This window comes from Amblyraja radiata, chromosome 26 (assembly GCF_010909765.2).
Source record: "Amblyraja radiata isolate CabotCenter1 chromosome 26, sAmbRad1.1.pri, whole genome shotgun sequence".
Classification (NCBI taxonomy): Eukaryota; Metazoa; Chordata; class Chondrichthyes; order Rajiformes; family Rajidae; genus Amblyraja; species Amblyraja radiata.
The window spans coordinates 3,692,740-3,712,450 of NC_045981.1; the positions used below are offsets into that span (position 1 = coordinate 3,692,740).

The 19,711-nt window shown below is 44.1% G+C and overlaps 1 protein-coding gene across 1 annotated transcript; it reads right to left on the bottom strand.

Moving 5' to 3' along the window:
• Positions 1-7,119: 7,119 nt before the first annotated feature.
• LOC116987819 (ketosamine-3-kinase-like) lies at positions 7,120-19,117 on the bottom strand. The gene is made up of 6 exons (XM_033044062.1): positions 18,752-19,117; positions 13,096-13,247; positions 10,947-11,038; positions 9,663-9,745; positions 8,614-8,736; positions 7,120-8,200 (listed from the first exon to the last, which is right to left on the bottom strand). The coding sequence occupies exons 1-6, from the start codon at positions 18,890-18,892 to the stop codon at positions 7,862-7,864; spliced, it is 930 nt and encodes a 309-aa protein (XP_032899953.1). The 5' UTR covers positions 18,893-19,117; the 3' UTR covers positions 7,120-7,861.
• Positions 19,118-19,711: the final 594 nt, after the last annotated feature.

Here is a 19,711-nt window from a genome sequence, read left to right on the forward strand (position 1 = left end):
AGCTCAGCCCAGCCCACCCCAGCCCAGCCCAGCTCAGCCCAGCCCAGCTCACTCCAGCTCAGCCCAGCCCAGCCCTGCTCAGCCCAGCCCTGCTCAGCCCAGCCCTGCTCAGCCCAGCCCAGCTCAGCCCACCCCAGCCCAGCTCACCCCAGCCCAGCCCAGCCCAGCCCAGCCCAGCTCAGCCCAGCCCAGCCCAGCCCACCCCACCCCAGCCCAGCTCACCCCAGCCCAGCCCAGCCCAGCCCAGCCCAGCCCAGCCCAGCTCAGCCCAGCTCAGCCCAGCCCAGCTCAGCCCAGCTCAGCCCAGCTCAGCCCAGCCCAGCCCAGCCCAGCCCAGCCCAGCCCAGCCCAGCCCAGCCCAGCTCACCCCAGCCCAGCCCAGCTCAGCTCAGCCCAGCCCAGCCCAGCCCGCGCCACCACACCCACAGCGGCCAGAAAGCACCAAGACCGCACCCCGACCCGAACCTGCCAGGCAGCTGTGGGGAGCAGAGAACAACAGAACGCTAGAGGGGTGCAGTCAATGTATCCGTCGGGAAGAACAGATATTTAGGAATATGATAATTGCATAGTTTATATCTTTATTATGCATTTTATGAAATGCAAATTATTACAAATAAACACCACCACACTCGTTTAATTGCAATATTGCATTATAGACAATAGGTGCACGAGCAGGCCATTCGGCCCATCGAGCCAGAACCGGCATTCAATGTGATCATGGCTGATCATCTCCAATCAGTACCCCGTTCCTGCCTTCTCCCCATATCCCCTGACTCCGCTATCTTTAAGAGCCCTATCTAGCTCTCTCTTGAAAGTATCCAGAGAACCAGCGTCCACCACCTTCTGAGGCAGAGAATTCCAGATTCCAGAATTCCGTCAACTCTTACGGATTGAGTGTGAGACTCATGCATTTTGCCCAATTCTCACGCTCTCACACTGATCACAGAATTTCTCACGCTCTATCGTGAGAAATTCTGTGATCAACGAGAATTTCAAAACTAATATCAACTGCTTGTGTACGCGTCTGTTGACAAAACAGCAGCATTCTTATTCTCTGTTATTCTCACTTGACCAAGCCGTCAAATACCTTCAAACCATGTCTCCATGCAAATTTACATTGAAAGACACGGTGTGTCACCCAGCGCAGCAAGTAAGGCCATGTCCTGCTCCCGGCGGCAGTCGGAATTTAAGGATTTGCGGGAAGCGGCTGACATGAGCGAGACCAGCGAGCGGCAGGAGAGAGGTACATGGGCTGCAGCCCCCCATCTTTTTTGGCTAGACATGTTTCAATATCTCCAGCTTTCGACGGGGCTCTGCTGTGCTCTGAGCAGCCTGGTCGTGGTTGTTGGAGAGCCGGGGCAGAGGGAGGGATGGGAGCAGAAGCAGCGGCGGGGGCAGATGCGGACGGTGAGCCGGGGCTGGCGAGTGTTTGTCAGGCTGGCAAGTCGCTAGCTGCAGCTCCGGCCATGGAGCAGCCTCAGTGCAAGAGTCCCGGGCCATCAGAGGCGTCGGAAGCGTTGTGCCGCGGCCATGAGAGTCTCTGTGCTGAATTCGCCCTGGTGTAGCATGGACCAGGCTGTGGTTCGGTGCATCCTGGAGGATGACCAGTGGCTGCTGGAAGAAGGTACCAAGCACTAGGTAGAAGCAGTGGAAGATAGTGACCTGCAAATGGGGGTGGTTGGAGAAAGTCTATGTCTTCAACATCTTGTTCACTACCATCCCCTTCATATGTATTATTCCAAGATTCTGATAAAGAATCTCACTTCAGGATTCACCTTTGCAATTCTTTGAGAATAACTGCTTGGAGTCCACACTTCACATCCTTGATTTATCAACAATTTGTGTATTTTGTCCTCACTAATATGGACATCAGGTTCATTCCATCCAGTCAGGGTATATTCAAATACTTAGCAGAGCATTTTATGAATAGACCTTTTTTCCCTTTGGCAGTGACTGGAGAATTATTGGTACATGTTGTACAAACTGTTCCAATTTCAATTTGTGGTTTCTTCATATGGGAACTGAGAAGCCATCTGCAGTAATGTTGTTCTGAAGTGCAATATTCAGTTTCACAGACAAATGTCACTATTGCCTCAATGTTGCCAGCACCATTTGTTGTCAGTCACAATAGAAGTGCAATGTAATTAGTGAAAACAACTACCAACTGAACTATAAATGCTTCATCTGATCAACACAGAAATTGTGGAAGAAACATGCCACAGGTTACTTGTGACCTTGTTGAACAAATGATGACAGCTACAACATCGTAATTGGAGGCATCACAGGAAAATGTCAGAGTCCTTGTACGTCACAATGGATCAAGAATGACTCACTGTTAAGGCTTGCCAGATATTGTTCTTCAATTCAATTTGAAAGTTAATCTTCCTCAGTAACCAAGAGGAAGGTATTAAAGTTATGCAAAAGTCTAGTAGCATCCTGGCATAAATTTCAACAAGCCAGAGAAGGACATTTTATATCACCACTGCATTCTTCCTGGAAGGCCAGATATACTCTCATCCACTTTGAATGAAAACACACGTACTCTGTATCAGTTTGATGTTGTGTTTATGGAGCCTCTGTGAAACCAAGTATTCATAGTCATAAGTCATAGTCATATTCATAAAGTCACATAGCGTGGAACCATGTCCTTCAGCCTAATTTGCCCACACCGACTATCACTACACTAGCCCCAACTGCCTCAGTTTTGCCCATATCCCTCTAAAACTTTCCTATCCCAGGACCTGCCTAAATATTTCTTAAACTTTGCTATCTATAGGACCTGCTTCAACTACCTTCTCCGGCAGCTCGTTCCATACACCCAAAAATGTAAAAAATGTTGCCCCACAGGTTCCTGTTACATCTTTCCCCCTCATCCTAAACCTATGTCCCTGGTTCTCAATTCCCCTACTCTGGGCAAAAGACTCTGTGCATTTACCAGATCCTTTCCTCTCATGATGTTGTACACCTTTATAAGATCACCCCTCATCCTCCTGTGATCCAAGGAATAAAGACCTAGCCTGTTCAACCCTTCCTATACTCAAGCCCTCGAGACCTAGCCACATTCTTGTAAATCTTCTTTGCGCCCTTTGCATGGTGCCCAAAAGTGAACATAATACTCTAAATGGGGCCTCACCAATGTCTTATATAGAATAGAATAGAATAGAATAGCCTTTTATTGTCATCCAGACCGAAGTCTGAACGAAATTTAAGCAGTCATACATATAATACAATACAATAAAAACAACAATAAACACATATTAACATCCACCACAGTGAGTCCACCCAACATCTCCTCACTGTGATGGAGGCAAAAGTCTTAGGGCTGCAGTCTCTTCCCTCCTCTTCTCCTTCTGCGCTGAGGCGATACCCCCCGGGCGATGTTAAAACCTGTCCTGCGGCTCAAACACCGCGGCCCGGGGTAGTCGAAGCTGCCGCTCACCAGACCTGCTGACGCAGCCGCTGGCCCGCGGCCGAACCCCCGGTCTCAGGCCACCGCCACCAGAACTGCCGTCCCAGCCCCCGGAGCATCGTTCCAGCCCCGAGCCGGATCGCCCTCACGTGAGTACTGCCAGGCCGCCGCTCCTCCCTCGCGCCAGGCCGCCCCGACCGGGCACCGCTCCTCCCTCAGGCTGGGCCGCCCCGACCGGGCGCTGCTCCTTCCTCAGGCTGGGCCGCCCCGACCGGGCGCCGCTCCTCCCTCAGGCTGGGCCGCCCCGACCGGGCGCCGCTCCTCCCCCAGGCTGGGCCGCCCCGACCGGGCGCCGCTCCTTCCTCAGGCTGGGAACGCCGTACCTCCCCGAGCTCGGCTACTCCGACGGGAGCACCGTTCCTTCCTCGGGCCGGCCGTCACAGCCCCTCACGAAAGTCCTGTTCCAGCCCCGAGCCGGGCCGTCCTCACGGGAGCGAGCTCAGTGCGAGTCCTGGCGGGCTCTGCCTCCTGAGCCTCGAGGTCGCCAGCTCCGCCATTAGGCCTCAGCGCAGACGGAGGCAGAGAAGGGGAATACGACAAAAAAGTCGCATTCCCCCGCAGGGAGAGACAGCAAGCCCCGTTTCAACCCCCCCCCCCCCCCCCAAAACACAAACTAAAAACCAAAACTAGACTAACCAAAAACGAAAATAAACAACCCAAAAACACAAAACAAACAGGACTGCCAGAGAGCCGCTGCAGCCAGAGCCGCGCCGCCACTAGGACATGTTATATACCTGTAACATGACCTCCCAAGTTCTATACTAAATACTAAAGACTGATGAGGCCTATGTGCCAAAGGTCTTTTTGACCTGTGATGCTACTTTCAAGGGACTATGTCTACAACATTCCCCAGAGCCCTGCCATTCACCATGTAGGTCCTGCCCTTGTTAGACTTCCCAAAATACAACACCTCGCACTTCTCTGTATTAAATTACATCAACCATTCATCAGCCCAACTTATCAAGATCCTCCTTCCATTTTTGACAACCATCTTCAATATCTCCAATACCACCCACCTTAGTGTAATCTGCAAACTTGCTAATCATGCCTTGTATGTTCTAATCAAAATCATTCATATAAGTAACAAACAACAATGGGCCCAGAACAGAACCCTGAGGCAGGCCACTAGTCACAGGGCTCGAGTCGGAAAAACAAACTTCCACCATAACTCTCTGCTTCCTTCCATGAAGCCAATTTTCTATCCATTCAGCTATCTCTCCTTGGATCCTATTCAATCTAACCTTTCAGAGCAGCCTACATGCGGCACCTTGTCGAATGCCTTGCTGAAATCCATATACACATCTATAGCTCTGCCCTCTTTAACCTTAAGCACACTATGCCACAGTGCTCTTCCTCAGTTACTGGACATAATGTGTCATTTGACAACTTTTGTGGCAATAACAATCTTAAATATCTCATATGAGCACCTATATATTAAAACGTTTCACTTGAATACATTTCCCCCAAAGTCCACAAACAAATTGATCTCTCATTGCCCAGTCCAAGACCATCCTGAAATTTGGGGCACAAAATATTATTTAGTAGCCCTGATCATTGTTCCCAACTTTTGTCTGCAGGTACCAAGCTTATAGCCTTCAAACATTTCCAAAGTTCATGGGACATAACAAGCCATTGAATGTGCTATGAGCCACAAGTAGGTTTACTGGTGTTGCATAGATATACAGTCATATTTCAGGTAGAATAGCTGTCTTACAATCACCAATGGCTTCTTACTATTTATTATAACGCACTCCCCTTTGTGCAAAGAAAAATCAATTTGTTCCAAATATGTCCATCTGGGCAGTGACATATAATCTATATCCAGAAGATAGACACAAAAAGCTGGAGTAACTCAGTGGGACTGGCAGCATCTCTAGAGAGAAGGAATGGGTGTATCCAGCCCAAGTCTGATTTCCCAAAGCCCCATTTACTCTCAATTCCTACTTGTTTAAAAGTGCAAAGTGCTTTTTAGGACTGGTACTTTTTTTTCTCCAAAGTTTCCTTTCCTGCAGTCTGAGCCTTTGCAGCTGAGCATTGTTATCACCAGTGTAATACTAATGTATTATAAGATGATGAAACTCACCAAGTTTCCATCATCAATTATCTCCCCGACTGCCTGCGAACATTGTAATTACTCTTTTCACAATCATTAATGCATGTAGATTGTCTGCTTCCTTCCAATGCTTATCCATTTTTTCCTAATCATGCACATTTTATCACAAGTATATAAAGAATTAAATTGCTTAAGTGTCAGTCAGGCAGTGTGCAGAAAGCATAATCACTAAAGAGAGGAGGATAGGATGACAGTTCTGGGCCAAATTACAGAATAAACAAGCAAAATACCTTCAGAGAAAAGTAGACCAAGGAAATGCAGGAATATAGTATAAGAATGTCACAAACCACAAGAAACAATGACAACATTTGTCATCTGAACTAAAATAAATGACTTCCATTTTATTCATTTTCACTCACATTTACACAGAGAATAATTTTTTTATTTTTAGCTGTACAATGTAGACCGTGTGACAATGAGCCCAAAATTTGGACTGTATCACTTAATACTTAATTTCTGCTTGTGTTCCGGGTGCCACCGGCTTGGAAGGAACATTCTGATGGAGGCTCGTTTGGGCCTTTTTAAAGTACAAAGCAGATTGAATTATGCACACCTCTATCTTTGTACTTACTAGCATTGTGTAGATATAGAATAGAATAGAATAGTTTCTTTATACAGTACACATTAAAGTACAGACTTGTTTTGGAATGAAGCGGCACAGAACTTGGAACATGTATTTTGCCCAAGGTCTGTGGTGAGTTAAACAACCTCAAAGTTACAATGAAAAGACAGTTACTTCTAATGATTAAATAGCAGGGAGCAAAATAAAGGTATCGGTGGAAAAAAAATCTTACTCGTGCCTCTATCAAATCATCTAAACTGGAACTAAATGTTTGGATGTTCAGTGAAATTTAGATTGTTCCCCATGACAATATCAATAGACACAAAAAGCTGGAGTAACTCAGTAGGTCAGACAGCATCTCTGGAGAAATGGAATAGGTGACATTTTGGGTCGAAACCCTTCTTCAGAGCATATTAACTAAAGGGCCTGTCCCACTTTCACGACCTAATTGACGACCTCTGCCGAGTTTGCCCTGGACTCATACTCGCAGCATGGTCATCACAAGGTCATAGGAGGTCGTGATGCTAGTCGTAGGTACTCGTGCCGTTTTTATAGCATGATGAAAAATGTCCACGAGTAAAAAAGGTCATAAATTAGGTCTTAAAAGTAGGACAGGCCCTTTAGTCTCTTTAAGTTAAGCAATGTAAGGCAGCCAACAAGGTAACAACATCACTTTGACGGGACATAAAACTACAGCACACCCTAATAATTTTAAGAATAAGAAATAGAAAATTGATCTGGAAAATAAATCAACAATTTCCTCGAGCAGCTCATTCCATAAATATCAAATAATTTGCATGAGTGAACCAAATGTATTATTTCTTAGCTTGTCGACATTACCTGGGACAGAGAGTTATCTGGAGGACGTAAAGAGGTATCAAGGCAATGTGGTAGGTTAAGTGGGCAAATGCATGGCGAATAAACATAAAGAGAATAAAAGTGAAGGAATAACAACAAACTAGAGCAATTTAGTTTGTTTTATAATTTTGTTTTTAATGTGAGAATCCAAGAATGGCGCAGTATTATTTGTTCCACTGTTTCTCTCTGAAAGGTCAGAAGCTATCTGAAAACTCTCGGAAATCAGGAGAAAACAATTCTCTTGATAAAAAGTTGAAGTGCTACTGAAAATGCTGCCTTTAAAGTATGCAAACAATATTTTAGTGTTCCTTAGTGAAGCTGTTTAAGATATAATGATACATTAAAAAGGAAATACTTTATATACAGTTGTTGCTAATTAATTCTGTCTCAATATCTGTATTTATACAATAGATTCAGTTTTCTAATAGGAATCCTCAGCGATACACACAATTACATCCTGTTTAAGATTATTGATTTTAAGAATCTTTTAATCAAGAGTGCTATTTGTACTTTTGTTTGCTATTTCAAATATATGCTGCTAATTTGGTCTTGCTCCAAGATCTACAGCTCCTACCTAGGTGGTCATTTATCTATCAAAGCATACAGCTATTAACGCTGTATGTCGAATATATCTAAACAAAATTAAATTAAATAATCTATTAAATTAGCACACATTTTCTACCCTACAACTACATTATCATTTTAAATAGTGAAATTATGACTAAATTATGTTCTATAATGAAATTGTGTTCAGTTAATATTTTTTTAATTCACATTCCAAAACAAATGTCAAAAGATCAGTAGATTACATACTAATAAACTCCTTTTTGATATAACACTAGGATTGTCATTAATAACACTACTTCACCAAAGCTTTCATAATGCTTATTGAGGATCCTCTATACCCCGTCCCAAAGTGATTCCAATGATTCAAGTAATGGAAGAGCTGGTAAAGTTTAACTCGCTTCTCAAACCCTGGAGCTTTGGGGAATTTGTTATGATATGCTGTATAGAAGGTAGAGTTAAACCCTCCGAATATTCCAGATATTCCGAGCTCATACTCAGAGTGGCCATAGAATGCTGCAGGATCGAAAATGACTGGCCCATCTTCTACTTGTCCAATATTTCCTCCCCATAGGTCTCCGTGAAGAAGAGCAGGTGTAATGTCTATGTCGTGAAACAGAGCAGGTATATTCAACTAGAAAGCAAAAAATAAAAATTAACAGGCAAGAAAAATGCAAGAATTTAGGAAATTACTAATATTATAGCAAATCTACGTGCTTGCTTATCATTCTTTAATTGAGTCCCCAACCACAACTAGGCAAAAGGGACATAACGATTCCCTGAGAAGAGCAGGTATTGGAGGAGGTGCTTAACTGTGCTGCTATCATAGACAATCCAACACTGGATTCACCAATACCCACTCAGACAGATGGCCAACCGTGCAAGGTGAATGACGCATTTAAATGCACAAAGAATTAATCAATTATGGAAATCACAAACAAGCAGTAAGAATCAAAAATATAATTTGCTGCAATAACCCATTTAACTTTTGTTGTAGCATTTAAAATAATGCTTGCCAGGAAGTCAACGATTTGTGGGAAACTGTACCTGGAGCTTTGACCACAGCTCCCTGGCCTCACGGTCACCATATTCTTTTTCAATTAAATCCATCTGGAACTGAAGTCGTTGCCGAGCAAAGAAATTTACCCAGTCATTCTGCCAGTCGTTGTTCTGAAGAAAAGAAGATATTTGGAAATGAGATGCCCAAATGATTTATTTTATTTATATTTGCATTATATAAATGAAGTTTCCTTGTTGCAAAAATATGAAATTTTCTACTTAAGAGATTTTATAAACAGTTATTGAATCAGGGCCATCATTTTTATTATTCCAGGCATGTAGAATTGGCAATCCTCCAATAAAACCAAAAGAAATGTGGTAATTAATACTTTTTTTGCCTTCGTGAAATTTAAATTCCAGTGAATATGCCGTATTTTAATTTCAAAATGGTAAGTTGAAATTCATTCTTTCCACCAAAACTGATTCACCCACGCTGACACCATCGCACCATGTAGAAATGACAGCAGTGTTTATACATAGTCCCCCCATTTCAGGGCACCATAATGTTTGGGACACATAATGTTAGCAATGTCATGAAAATGAAAGTAGTCATGTTTAGTATTTTGTTGCATATCCTTTGAGTCTGCGAATCATGGACAACACCAGTTTCTGGGCGTCTTCTCTGGTGATGCTCTGCCAGGCATGTATTGCAGCCATCTTTAGCTTATGCCTGTTTTGGGGGCTAGTCCCCTTCAGTTTTCTCTTCCGCATATAAAAGGCATGCTGAATTGGGTTCAGATTGGGTGATTGACTTGGCCACTCAAGAATTGACCATTTTTTAGCTTTGAAAAACTCCTTTGTTGCTTTAGCAGTATGTTTGGGATGATTGCCTTGCTGTAGAATGAACTGCTGGCCAATGAGTTGTGAGGCGTTTGTTTAAACTTGAGCAGATAGGATGTGTCTATACATTTCAGAATTCATTATGCTACTACCATCAGCAGTTGTATCATCAATGAAGATAACAATTCTTGAAAACAATGATGTGTGTACATTAAAGTTCTAAATGTGCCTAGAGAGAAAAAGATAAATCAGCCTACCTGTGCAATGTAACCACAGCAGGTAATAGTATGAAATCCAAACTTGTCCACATACTGAATTTCAGACTGCGCTGGACCCTTGCCTAGCTCAGATAAAAAATAATACGTCTTTTAACCAATGGCTACAACACATGAAAAGTAAAAGGATGCTCATCTCAACTTACACTTTATTCTCTAACTATGCATCCTGCACCTCTACTGAATCGTTATTTAGGCAACTGTAAACTGTGCCACTTCAGCGTTACTATGAATTGGAGGTACACAAAAAAGCTGGAGAAACTCAGCGGGTGCAGCAGCATCTATGGAGCAAAGGAAATAGGCAATGTTTCGGGCTGAAACCCTTCTTCAGACTGAAATTTAAATTACTATGAATTGGATATGGTTTCAGCAGGAGTTACAAAATCGTTCGCTCAGCCCGCGTGAACCAACCTGATCTCCCGGTTGCTGGACACTTTAATTCTCCTTCCTATTCCTACACAGACCTTTCTGTCCTCGGTCTCCTCAACTGTCAGTGAGGCTAAACACAAATTGGAGGAACAGCATCTCATATTTTGCTTAGGCAGCTTACAGCCCAGTTGTATGATAACTGATTTATCTCTCTTCAGGTAGCCCCGGCATTCCCTCTCTCTCTCTATCCCTCCTCCACCCAATTCAGACTAGCTTCTCATTTTCACCCTACAAATAGCTTACAATGGCCTGTTTCCTATTATCATCGTTACTTTTTTGCATATCTTTCATTCATTGTTATCTCTCCACACCACCATCTATATTTCTCATTTCCCTTATCCCTAACTAGTTTGAAGAAGGGTCTCGACCCGAAACGTCACCCATTCCTTCTCTCCAGAGATGCTGCCTGTCACGCTGAATTACTCCAGCTTTTTGTGTCGATCTTCGTGAAAAATGCTAACCTTTCCAAAAGGTTTCATAAAACATACATTACATCAATGTGCCATTATCAGTTCCTTGCCTGCTGAATGGAAAGTTGCATTATTTCACATTACACCACAACTGCACTATTTTCTCAGATAATTCTTCAGAAATGAATCAGTAAAATAAATGCCACCCACTTAGAGGCACAGTGTGCACTTAGTCCTTAACAGGTCAACATTTTACAGGATGTCTGATTCTCTGGACTTGGAGAAATGCAAGTCCAGAGAATCTCATACAAGCGGCAGCCTCAAATTTAAATTGATGTCACTAAGATTTAGATCCCCAAATTGCATTATTTGACATGCTGAAGTTTCTTACACATTACTATGTCTGGAGCAAATGTAAGTACTTTACCAACAGTCTGTGCTTCTCGTTGTTGCCGTTCCTTATGTTTTGCATTATGAAGATGCAGATCTCCCAGTTTTTCTCCCAATTTAGCCATGTATCTGGAGAAGAAATGCAAACAGCAGGTTTTCCAACAGCTTTTGAAATAAGCAAACCAAGCCACAACTTACAATTTTATCTTTAACAAATCATGCTGCAAATCAATTGGCATCCATGCTGATTGCCCTTATGGTATTTATAATACACAGTAAATCACTAAAGGATAGGGTTTTTAAACGTCTGGTATGTGTGTCTTTATCATAACACGTGCTTACATTTTCAATTGTAGTTTCAAAAAGTCTTCTGCTTCCAGTTCCACGATGACAGGAAAACGAACAAACTTACCGTAATTTCCCGGCAATGAAGACGCACCCCCATTTTGAGTTGTTAAATTTTGAAAAAAGGCTAGCCGGACAGGATCAAGGGTTTGGTTTAGTCAGTACAAAGGAAGATGTGAAACTACCCGCCAACCACCAACTCCATCGGTTGCACCAGTGCCGAAGAACATTGTGGCTGGCTGGCGAGCGGGCCAGCAGAAGGCGCGGAGGTGACGGCTGGTTCCGCTGTCCGGTCCCGGCGGCCGCTCGCAGCCCCCCGAGCTACTGAGTTAGTTGTTGGCAAGATCCCCGACCCCCTCCTTCTCAATGCTCCTGGCCTCCCCACAACTTTACCCCTGGCAGCCCAGCCAAGTTTACAAGGACCTGTAATTAAATCATAAATGAGAGGAGGAGCCATCTTGGGGAACGGCTGCTAACCAGCAGCAGTCCGTTTAATTCACTTTTTTTTTGTAGTTCTAGTGAGTCCTGTGTTTTGTTCGTGGGAGAAATAGACTTTTTAATGTGGGGGGAAGGGGGTAACTATATTTCTAGGTCCCTACCTGGTCGGTGAGGCAGCTTTTTCTCCGGGCTGCCCCGTCGACCCGTCCTCGTGGCCTACCAGCGGGCGTGGAGCGCCGTTTCCTGGCGGGGACCGCCCAGCACCTCGGCTTCGGTGGCGGCACAGCGCTGGAGCGCTATCGCGGAGCGGGCGATGCCTTGCCTGGGTCGCCGCGCTGGATCGACGCGCTGGAGCTCCGGTGAGCTGTGACCGCCGAGTGCGGGTCTGCGGAGCTGAGCGGGCGGCGCCGACTTCAACATCGGGAGCCTGGGAGCTCCAAACCAGCGCGGCCTTGTCGGCTTTGGAAGCCGCGGTCTCCGGTAAGGAAGCGGCCGTTCCAGGTGGCCCAGCCGCTGAGAGGACTCTCCCGACGCCGGGGCAACAGCACCCGGCGAGAACGGCCAGGAACATCGGGCCTCCGTAGAGGCAATAGCGGAGGCCTCAATAGGCCTGACTTTGGGAGAACTGGGGATGGGGACTAGACAATGTGCCTTCCCCCACAGTGGTAACCATTGTGAGGGAATGATTTTTGTGTGTAAGTGATTATTTTAGTTTGTGTCCAAGATGGCTGCCGGAAGGGAGAGTGTACGTTGGCGCGGTTTAGCTGCCGCTGCTCTCTCTTCACATTGTGTTTTTGATTTTTTTGTCTTTGGATCGAATTCTGTCTTTAATTTGTGTATTGGTGATGTCTTTATTATTTATTTTATTCCGATTATATGTTTTTTACTCTTGTTAAATTCTGTAAGGTGTCCTTGAGAATTTTGAAAGGCGCCCACAAATAAAATGTATTATTATTATTATTATTATTATTATTATAACAGATCTAAATTTTTAATTTCATAATTATATAATACAAATATAATTTCAGAGAAGAATCCTGAAATTATTCTTGATACCTAGATCACAATGTGAAAATTAGTTTGGGATGAAATCATACAAATAGGAGAAAGAAAACACAGGTAGGATTCTTTTGATGCCCAAAATGTGAACAGAGCAGAAAGGAGGAAATATCAAGAACGAGTTTGAAATTAAGATCCCACGCCGAAAAAAAGAAAAACAAAAAAATGCTGACGATATTCAGTACCTCAAGAAGTACATCAAGGAGGCTAAAAAATACAAAACATTTCAGCAGAATTTAAGATATGGGACCAAGGAAGATCATTAACTAAGTTTCAAGCAGCTAATCATGATATTCAAAAAATTCATTTCAGCATATTTAAAATGTCCAATTATTACAGCTTACTTGCTTAAACTGTGAATATCCAGGTGCTCCATAATAAACATCGATCCACCATCCGACAGACTGATCACTTTCATGGGCCTTGGCACTTTGACGGTGTTTGTTTTCAAGATGGCCTCTAGACTTGCCATTTCACCATCAAACATTGTTTTTGCCTGTTTCAAACAATATGGAGAATGAGACTGACCAAAAACAATATCAAGAATGACTAAAACCCATCACACCAACAAATCCCAACGTTGTAAAGAATTTCAATATCAGTCTTTGCATCCCACATCCATTAAGGGTGGCGCAGCGGTAGAGTTGCTGCCTTACAGCACCAAAGACATGGGTTCGATCCTGACTACAGGTGCTGTCTGTACAGAGTATGTACGTTCTCCCTGTCACTGCATGGGATTTCTCTGGGTGCTCCAGTTTCCTCCCACATTCTAAAGACATGCAGATTTGTTAGCTGTGAGGAGGATGCTAGGAGACTGCAAGGTGACTTGGATAGGCTGGGTGAGTGGGCAAATGTTTGGCAGATGCAGTATAATGTGGATAAATGTGAGGTTATCCATTTTGGTGGCAAAAATAGGAAAGCAGACTATTATCTAAATGGTGGCCGATTAGGAAAAGGGGAGATGCAGCGAGACCTGGGTGTCATGGTACACCAGTCATTGAAAGTAGGCACACACAAATTGGCCAGGAACATTCTGTCTGAAGAAGGGTTTCGGCCCGAAACGTCGCCTATTTCCTTCGCTCCATAGATGCTGCTGCACCCGCTGAGTTTCTCCAGCATTTTTGTGTACCATTGAAAGTAGGCATGCAGGTGCAGGCAGTGAAGAAAGCGAATGGTATGTTAGCTTTCATAGCAACAGGATTTGAGTATAGGAGCAGGGAGGTTCTACTGCAGTTGTACAGGGTCTTGGTGAGACCACACCTGGAGTATTGCGTAGTTTTGGTCTCCAAATCTGAGGAAGGACATTATTGCCATAGAGGGAGTGCAGAGAAGGTTCACCAGTCTGATTCCTGGGATGTCAGGACTGTCTTATGAAGAAAGACTGGATAGACTTGGTTTATACTGTCTAGAATTTAGGAGATTGAGAGGGGATCTATAGAAACTTACAAAATTCTTAAGGGGTTGGACAGGCTAGATGCAGGAAGATTGTTCCCGATGTTGGGGAAGTCCAGGACAAGGGGTCACAGCTTAAGGATAAGGGGGAAATCCTTTAAAATCGAGATGAGAAAAACTTTTCTCACACAGAGAGTGGTGAATCTCTGGAACTCTCTGCCACAGAGGGTAGTTGAGGCCAGTTCATTGGCTATATTTAAGAGGGAGTTAGATGTAGCCCTTGTGGCTAAGGGGATCAGAGGGTATGGAGAGAAGGCAGGTACGGGATACTGAGTTGGATGATCAGCCATGATCATATTGAATGGCGATGCAGGCTCGAAGGGCCGAATGGCCTACTCCTGCACCTAATTTCTATGTTTCTATTTGTAGGTTAATTGCCCCCAAGTGTGTAGGATAATGTTAGCGTGCGGGTGATCGCTGGTCGACACGGATTCGGTGGAGCTGGGTGCCTGTTTCCATGTTGTATCTCTAAACTAAGCTAATCCATACAATGTCACTACCTAGAACCTAGACCAATGCATACTATTCAAATGCAGGATCAATTGTTTGCTAGGGCATTCATTAAAACAGGAATCTGTTTCTGATATTATTTGCAGTTTGTAACTGATATTATTTCTCTATAGCTCAGATTTGCAATACCTGCCTTTTTATGTTCATTTCCATTTGTTTCATACACATTCATACAGAATTAATTCAACGCAAGAATGCAACTAATTTACAATTCTCAATGTGAGAAACCTAATATAACACACCTAACCATGTTTTGTGCCCTTTCGCAGTTAGCAATTCAAAACATTTAACAGTTACGTTTTTCTGCAGCGATATTTCAGAGCAAAAATTCCAAATTAAATTATCTATTTTTATTAACTCCCCATTGATTACAAAGTTTATACAGTATAAAATCAGAGCTGCATTACAAGCCACACATCCAACCTCGCACCTTAAACTTTTAATTAGCTCTGGGTAAAAAGGTTTCTGCTGACACCGGGTAAAAAGGTTTCTAAAAAAACATAGTCTACTCATCCACAAAACATTACCGTAGCTCTGATCAATGACAAGCTTAAATTAGCAGACAATAATTTACAATATAAACACAGTAACGCCATAAATGTGAATTCTCAGGCAACACAAACGCCTTTTCCGTTTATTTTCTCCCATGACAAAGTGAAGACCGAGTGTTTTGTTAAGTTCTCAGAGAAGTACTTGTGAATCTAATTGTCACTCCAGCGCAGGCTTGCTGTTCCTGAGATCGTCTTTCCTCCAATTAGGTCATCGTTTTGCAAGAATAAAAGCCGTAATAAATATAAATTCAATTTCTTTAATATCTACCAACAGCACTAGTTTATTTTCAGGTAGAAAGAGAATTTCCTGACAGTACTTTGGCCAAAATGTAATTATTTCTGCAGCTTTCAAAGAGGAACCTTGGCATCAAACACATTTATGTCATCAAACTGCTGAGTAATTTGGAATCCTCACACACGCTGAAAAGAGAACAACTTTTAAAACTTTTAAAAGTGCTAAATAAAAATAAACAGACACTAGCAAGGTCACCGTTTACGTAACCTTTTAAAATCCCTCATATTCAGAAATACCAGAGGGGGAAATAAAATATACAAAAATGAAATTAACTTAAATGAGGCAGACTACTAAACTAACGGGTTTAGAACAATATTAGCAACTCAGTGCGTATGCAATAAAATGTATGCTCTGAGAGACTGGTGATGGCACTCAATAATTTCAGTCTTGCAGCCAGCATTGATCCACTGCAGTTTGCCCACTGTGACAAGACGTCCACAGCAAACACCATCTCCCTTGCCCAAAACCCATCTATGGAACACATCAAGGATACGTACAATTAGACTATAACGCCACCTGCAACACCTTAATCCCATCCAAGCATCTCCAGACTCCTGAACCTAGGAATCAGAACCCCCTTCTGCTGCTGGATCCTCGAATTTCTGACTTAACAAGCACAAGTGTTCAGCACACTAGTTCTGACAAAGCATCTTATAGAAACTTACAACATTCTTAAGGGGTTGGACAGGCTAGATGCAGGAAGATTATTGCCGATGTTGGGGAAGTCCAGAACTAGGGGTCACAGTTTAAGGATAAGAGGGAAGTCTTTTAGGACCGAGATGAGAAAAACATTTTTCACACAGAGAGTGGTGAATCTCTGGAATTCTCTGCCACAAAAGGTAGTTGAGGGAGCCATGATCATATTGAATGGCGGTGCAGGCTCGAAGGGCCGAATGGCCTACTCCTGCACCTAATTTCTATGTTTCTATGTTTCTATGAGATGAGAAAATCATTTTTTACACAGAGAGTGGTGAATCTGTGGAATTCTCTGCCACAGAAGGTAATTGAGGCCAGTTCATTGGCTATATTTAAGAGGGAGTTAAATGTGGCCCTTGTGGCTAAAGGGATCAGGGGGTATGGAGAGAAGGCAGGGATGGGATACGGAGTTGGATGATCAGCCATGATCATATCGAATGGCGGTGCAGGCTCGAAGGGCCGAATGGCCTACTCCTGCACCTATTTTCTATGTTTCTATCTTTGTCCTAAAATAGGAGTCCACACTTGGAGCAGCGGATATAGTAGAATTAGCACTTTGCAGCTGTATTACAATTTAATCTCCTGCTTTTTCTTAACCTTTTTTTACAAGATTTTTCTATTTTCAACTTTCCATTTGATATTCATTATAGTGAAAAAACCTTGTCACACCAGTGAATAGAATTATTAAGCAATGTGCTTTTTCTCAACCTCATGTTGACTAGTCCATCAAATATTGGCCTGGTATGTAAAAATGAATACAATTGTCCAGATTCTTCTGCAAGTATCAAAAGACAAAATAAAAATTGTTTAGACAACAATTGGTCTTTTCCATTTTACTGGAACACTTTCATTTATTGATGTTGGCCCATCGTAGACGACTATAGCATGGTCGTGCAGTCTCATGTCGTGTGGGATCGAGTGTGGCTCGCTCCGTGGGAGCAGTGGAGGCACATGAAGGGTGCTGTGGGAGGATTTAGGGCAGCAGCCTTCCTCCTGTCTCAGGCACTAACAAGTCAGCTTCGGCGATTGTCTTCAAAACTCCTAACAGCCTTCCTAGTGGTTATACACCAGCCAGTCCTGGTTTTCAGTTCTTTTGGGGTAGGCCTTGATGCAGTCTTTGAACTGTTTTGGTAAAATTGTCAAATAATCCACTTTATTACTTCCAATAAATCACCAGAGATAGGAAGTGCAGTGAGAAAACCTCCAGAAATACATTACATAGAAAATAGGTGCAGGAGTAGGCCATTCGGCCCTTCGAGCCTGCACCGCCATTCAATATGATCATGGCTGATCATCCAACTCGGTATCCTGTACCTGCTTTCTCTCCATACCCCCTGATCCCTTTAGCCACAAGGGCCACATCTAACTCCCTCTTAAATATAGCCAATGAACTGGCCTCATGTCGTGGCATACCATAATACCTTCTGTGGCAGAGAATTCCACAGATTCACCACTCTCTGTGTAAAAAATGATTTTCTCATCTCGGTCCTAAAAGACTTCCCTCTTATCCTTAAACTGTGACCCATTACATGACTAATGTTGTCAAATTAAATGTACCCATTCAGAAAAATCTAAGCCCGTTCAATAAGTTGATTTTACTAATGCTCTTTAGGACCTTTGTCCTATGTGGAAGTTTAACTCATAATATTGATCATACTAGGATAAAAAATCTTATTATGAAAATCTGTTATTAGATTGAACTTATACCTCCACGTATTATTACCATAGTTTAATATTGCATTAAAGTATTCCTCCACTCCCCCGTTTCCCAATTAGCTCGTCCACACAAATTATATCCCACCCTCGAGTAAAGAGTAAACTTCTGAAGGAACTCAGCTGGTCAGGCAGCAGCTGTGGAGGGAATGGACAAGCGACCCTTAGTGAGAAGGGTCTCGACCCAAAACGTCACCCATTCCTTCTCTCCAGAGTGCCTGTCTGTCCTGTTGAGTTAACTCCAGCATTTTGTGTGTATGAAGGGTCGGTGACCCACATCAACAGATGCTGCCTGACCGCTGAGCTCCTCGGGCAGCTTGTTTTCGCTCATTATTCCAGCATCTGCAGTGTCTTGTATCTCTATATTCCTCAAAGTTCATATCTCTTTACAGAATATATTAGTAGCCTCTTGTACCCCTATATTCCTCATGGTTCATGTCTCTTTACATTGATATATTAGCAGCCTGAAGAAGGGTCTCGACCCGAAACGTCACCCATTCGTTCTCTTCAGAGGTGCTGCCCAAAGATCCTGCTCTGCTATACGATCTTTGGTGCTGCCTGTCTCGCCGAGTTACTCCAGCATTGTGTGTCTACCTTCCATTTAAACCAGCATCTGCAGTTCTTTCCTCTTGTGTCTCCAAATTCCTCAAGGTTCATGTCTCTTTACAGAAGCTATGAGCAGAGCGGCTGCCTTTTGTTACCGAGAGAAGAGTCGCGGCCCTCCTCACCACTCACACACCACCATGTCAACATCCACACAACCCGTAAAGCAAATGCATTAACCTGGCTTTTGTGATTGACTTTGACAAAGACTCTTCCAGAATCCGTTTCATAACTCTGCCCTTGGCTGATACAGCCGCCCCCCGCGAATCCCAGCGCTTTCAACCGAGTTGTGTTCAGCTCCTTCTTCAACACGCTCTCCATCTTCACGCTGCCCGACCCGATTGCCGTAGAGTCGCCAATTGATCGCCTTTTGCACACATTTAACACATTATTTCATTACTGGTGAGGAATTCAACATATTGTTTTCAGAACTGCGGTCAGATTTTTGTGAAATGTAAAAACAGGAGCGACTATTTGGTGAGTGGTGTGAATGAGGACAGTGGCGGTATGGAACTACAACCCCCATAATGCAGCCGCTGCCGAAGCCCCGGGCGGGCGCAATGTGTGGATAACGCAGAGTTGTTGGCGGGAGGGGGGGCACTGATTGATAGACAGCCAACTGCCCAATAGTAGAGTAGTCTGTGAGGGACCGTTGTCCCGCCCACCTCCTTCACTGACCAATGAGGGGAGCACTAGGGCGCGGAGGGAGGCAGCAGGGCGGGGCGAGGGGACATTAGATGATTGACATCTACCAGGCCCATTCGTTGGATCGACTGGGAGAGGGCAGTGGGCCCGCCCACCTCTCTCGCTGACCAATACAAACAGCGTCAGGTCAGAGTGGGCGGCAACGGGGAGGGGGAAGGGGATATTAGGTGATTGGCAGCTGCAAGACCCAATCGCGAAGTGGAAAATGGCGAGCCGTAGGCCCGCCTACCTCTCCCTCTGACCAATGAAGGTGTCGCCTGGTCGCAGTGGGCGGCAGCGGGGTGGGGGGGGGAGGGGGCTCTGGATGATTGACTGCTGCAAGGCCCAATCGCGAAATAGATAGTCGGGGCAGTGCGCCCGCCCACCTCTCCTGCTGACCAATGAAGGGGTCGCCAGGGCGCAGTGGGCGGCAGCGGTGTGGGGGAGGGGGCTCTG

Bases quoted from the DNA above. Each gene is read 5' to 3' on its own strand.
- LOC116987819 (XM_033044062.1), bottom strand. From the start codon at position 18,892: ATGGAGAGCGTGTTGAAGAAGGAGCTGAACACAACTCGGTTGAAAGCG. The intron at 13,248-18,751 runs GTTAATGCATTT...TGTTTGAAACAG, and splicing joins AAGTCAATCACAAAAGCCAG to GCAAAAACAATGTTTGATGG. The intron at 8,201-8,613 runs GTACAGTTTCCC...TTTGCTTTCTAG, and splicing joins AGCTGTGGTCAAAGCTCCAG to TTGAATATACCTGCTCTGTT.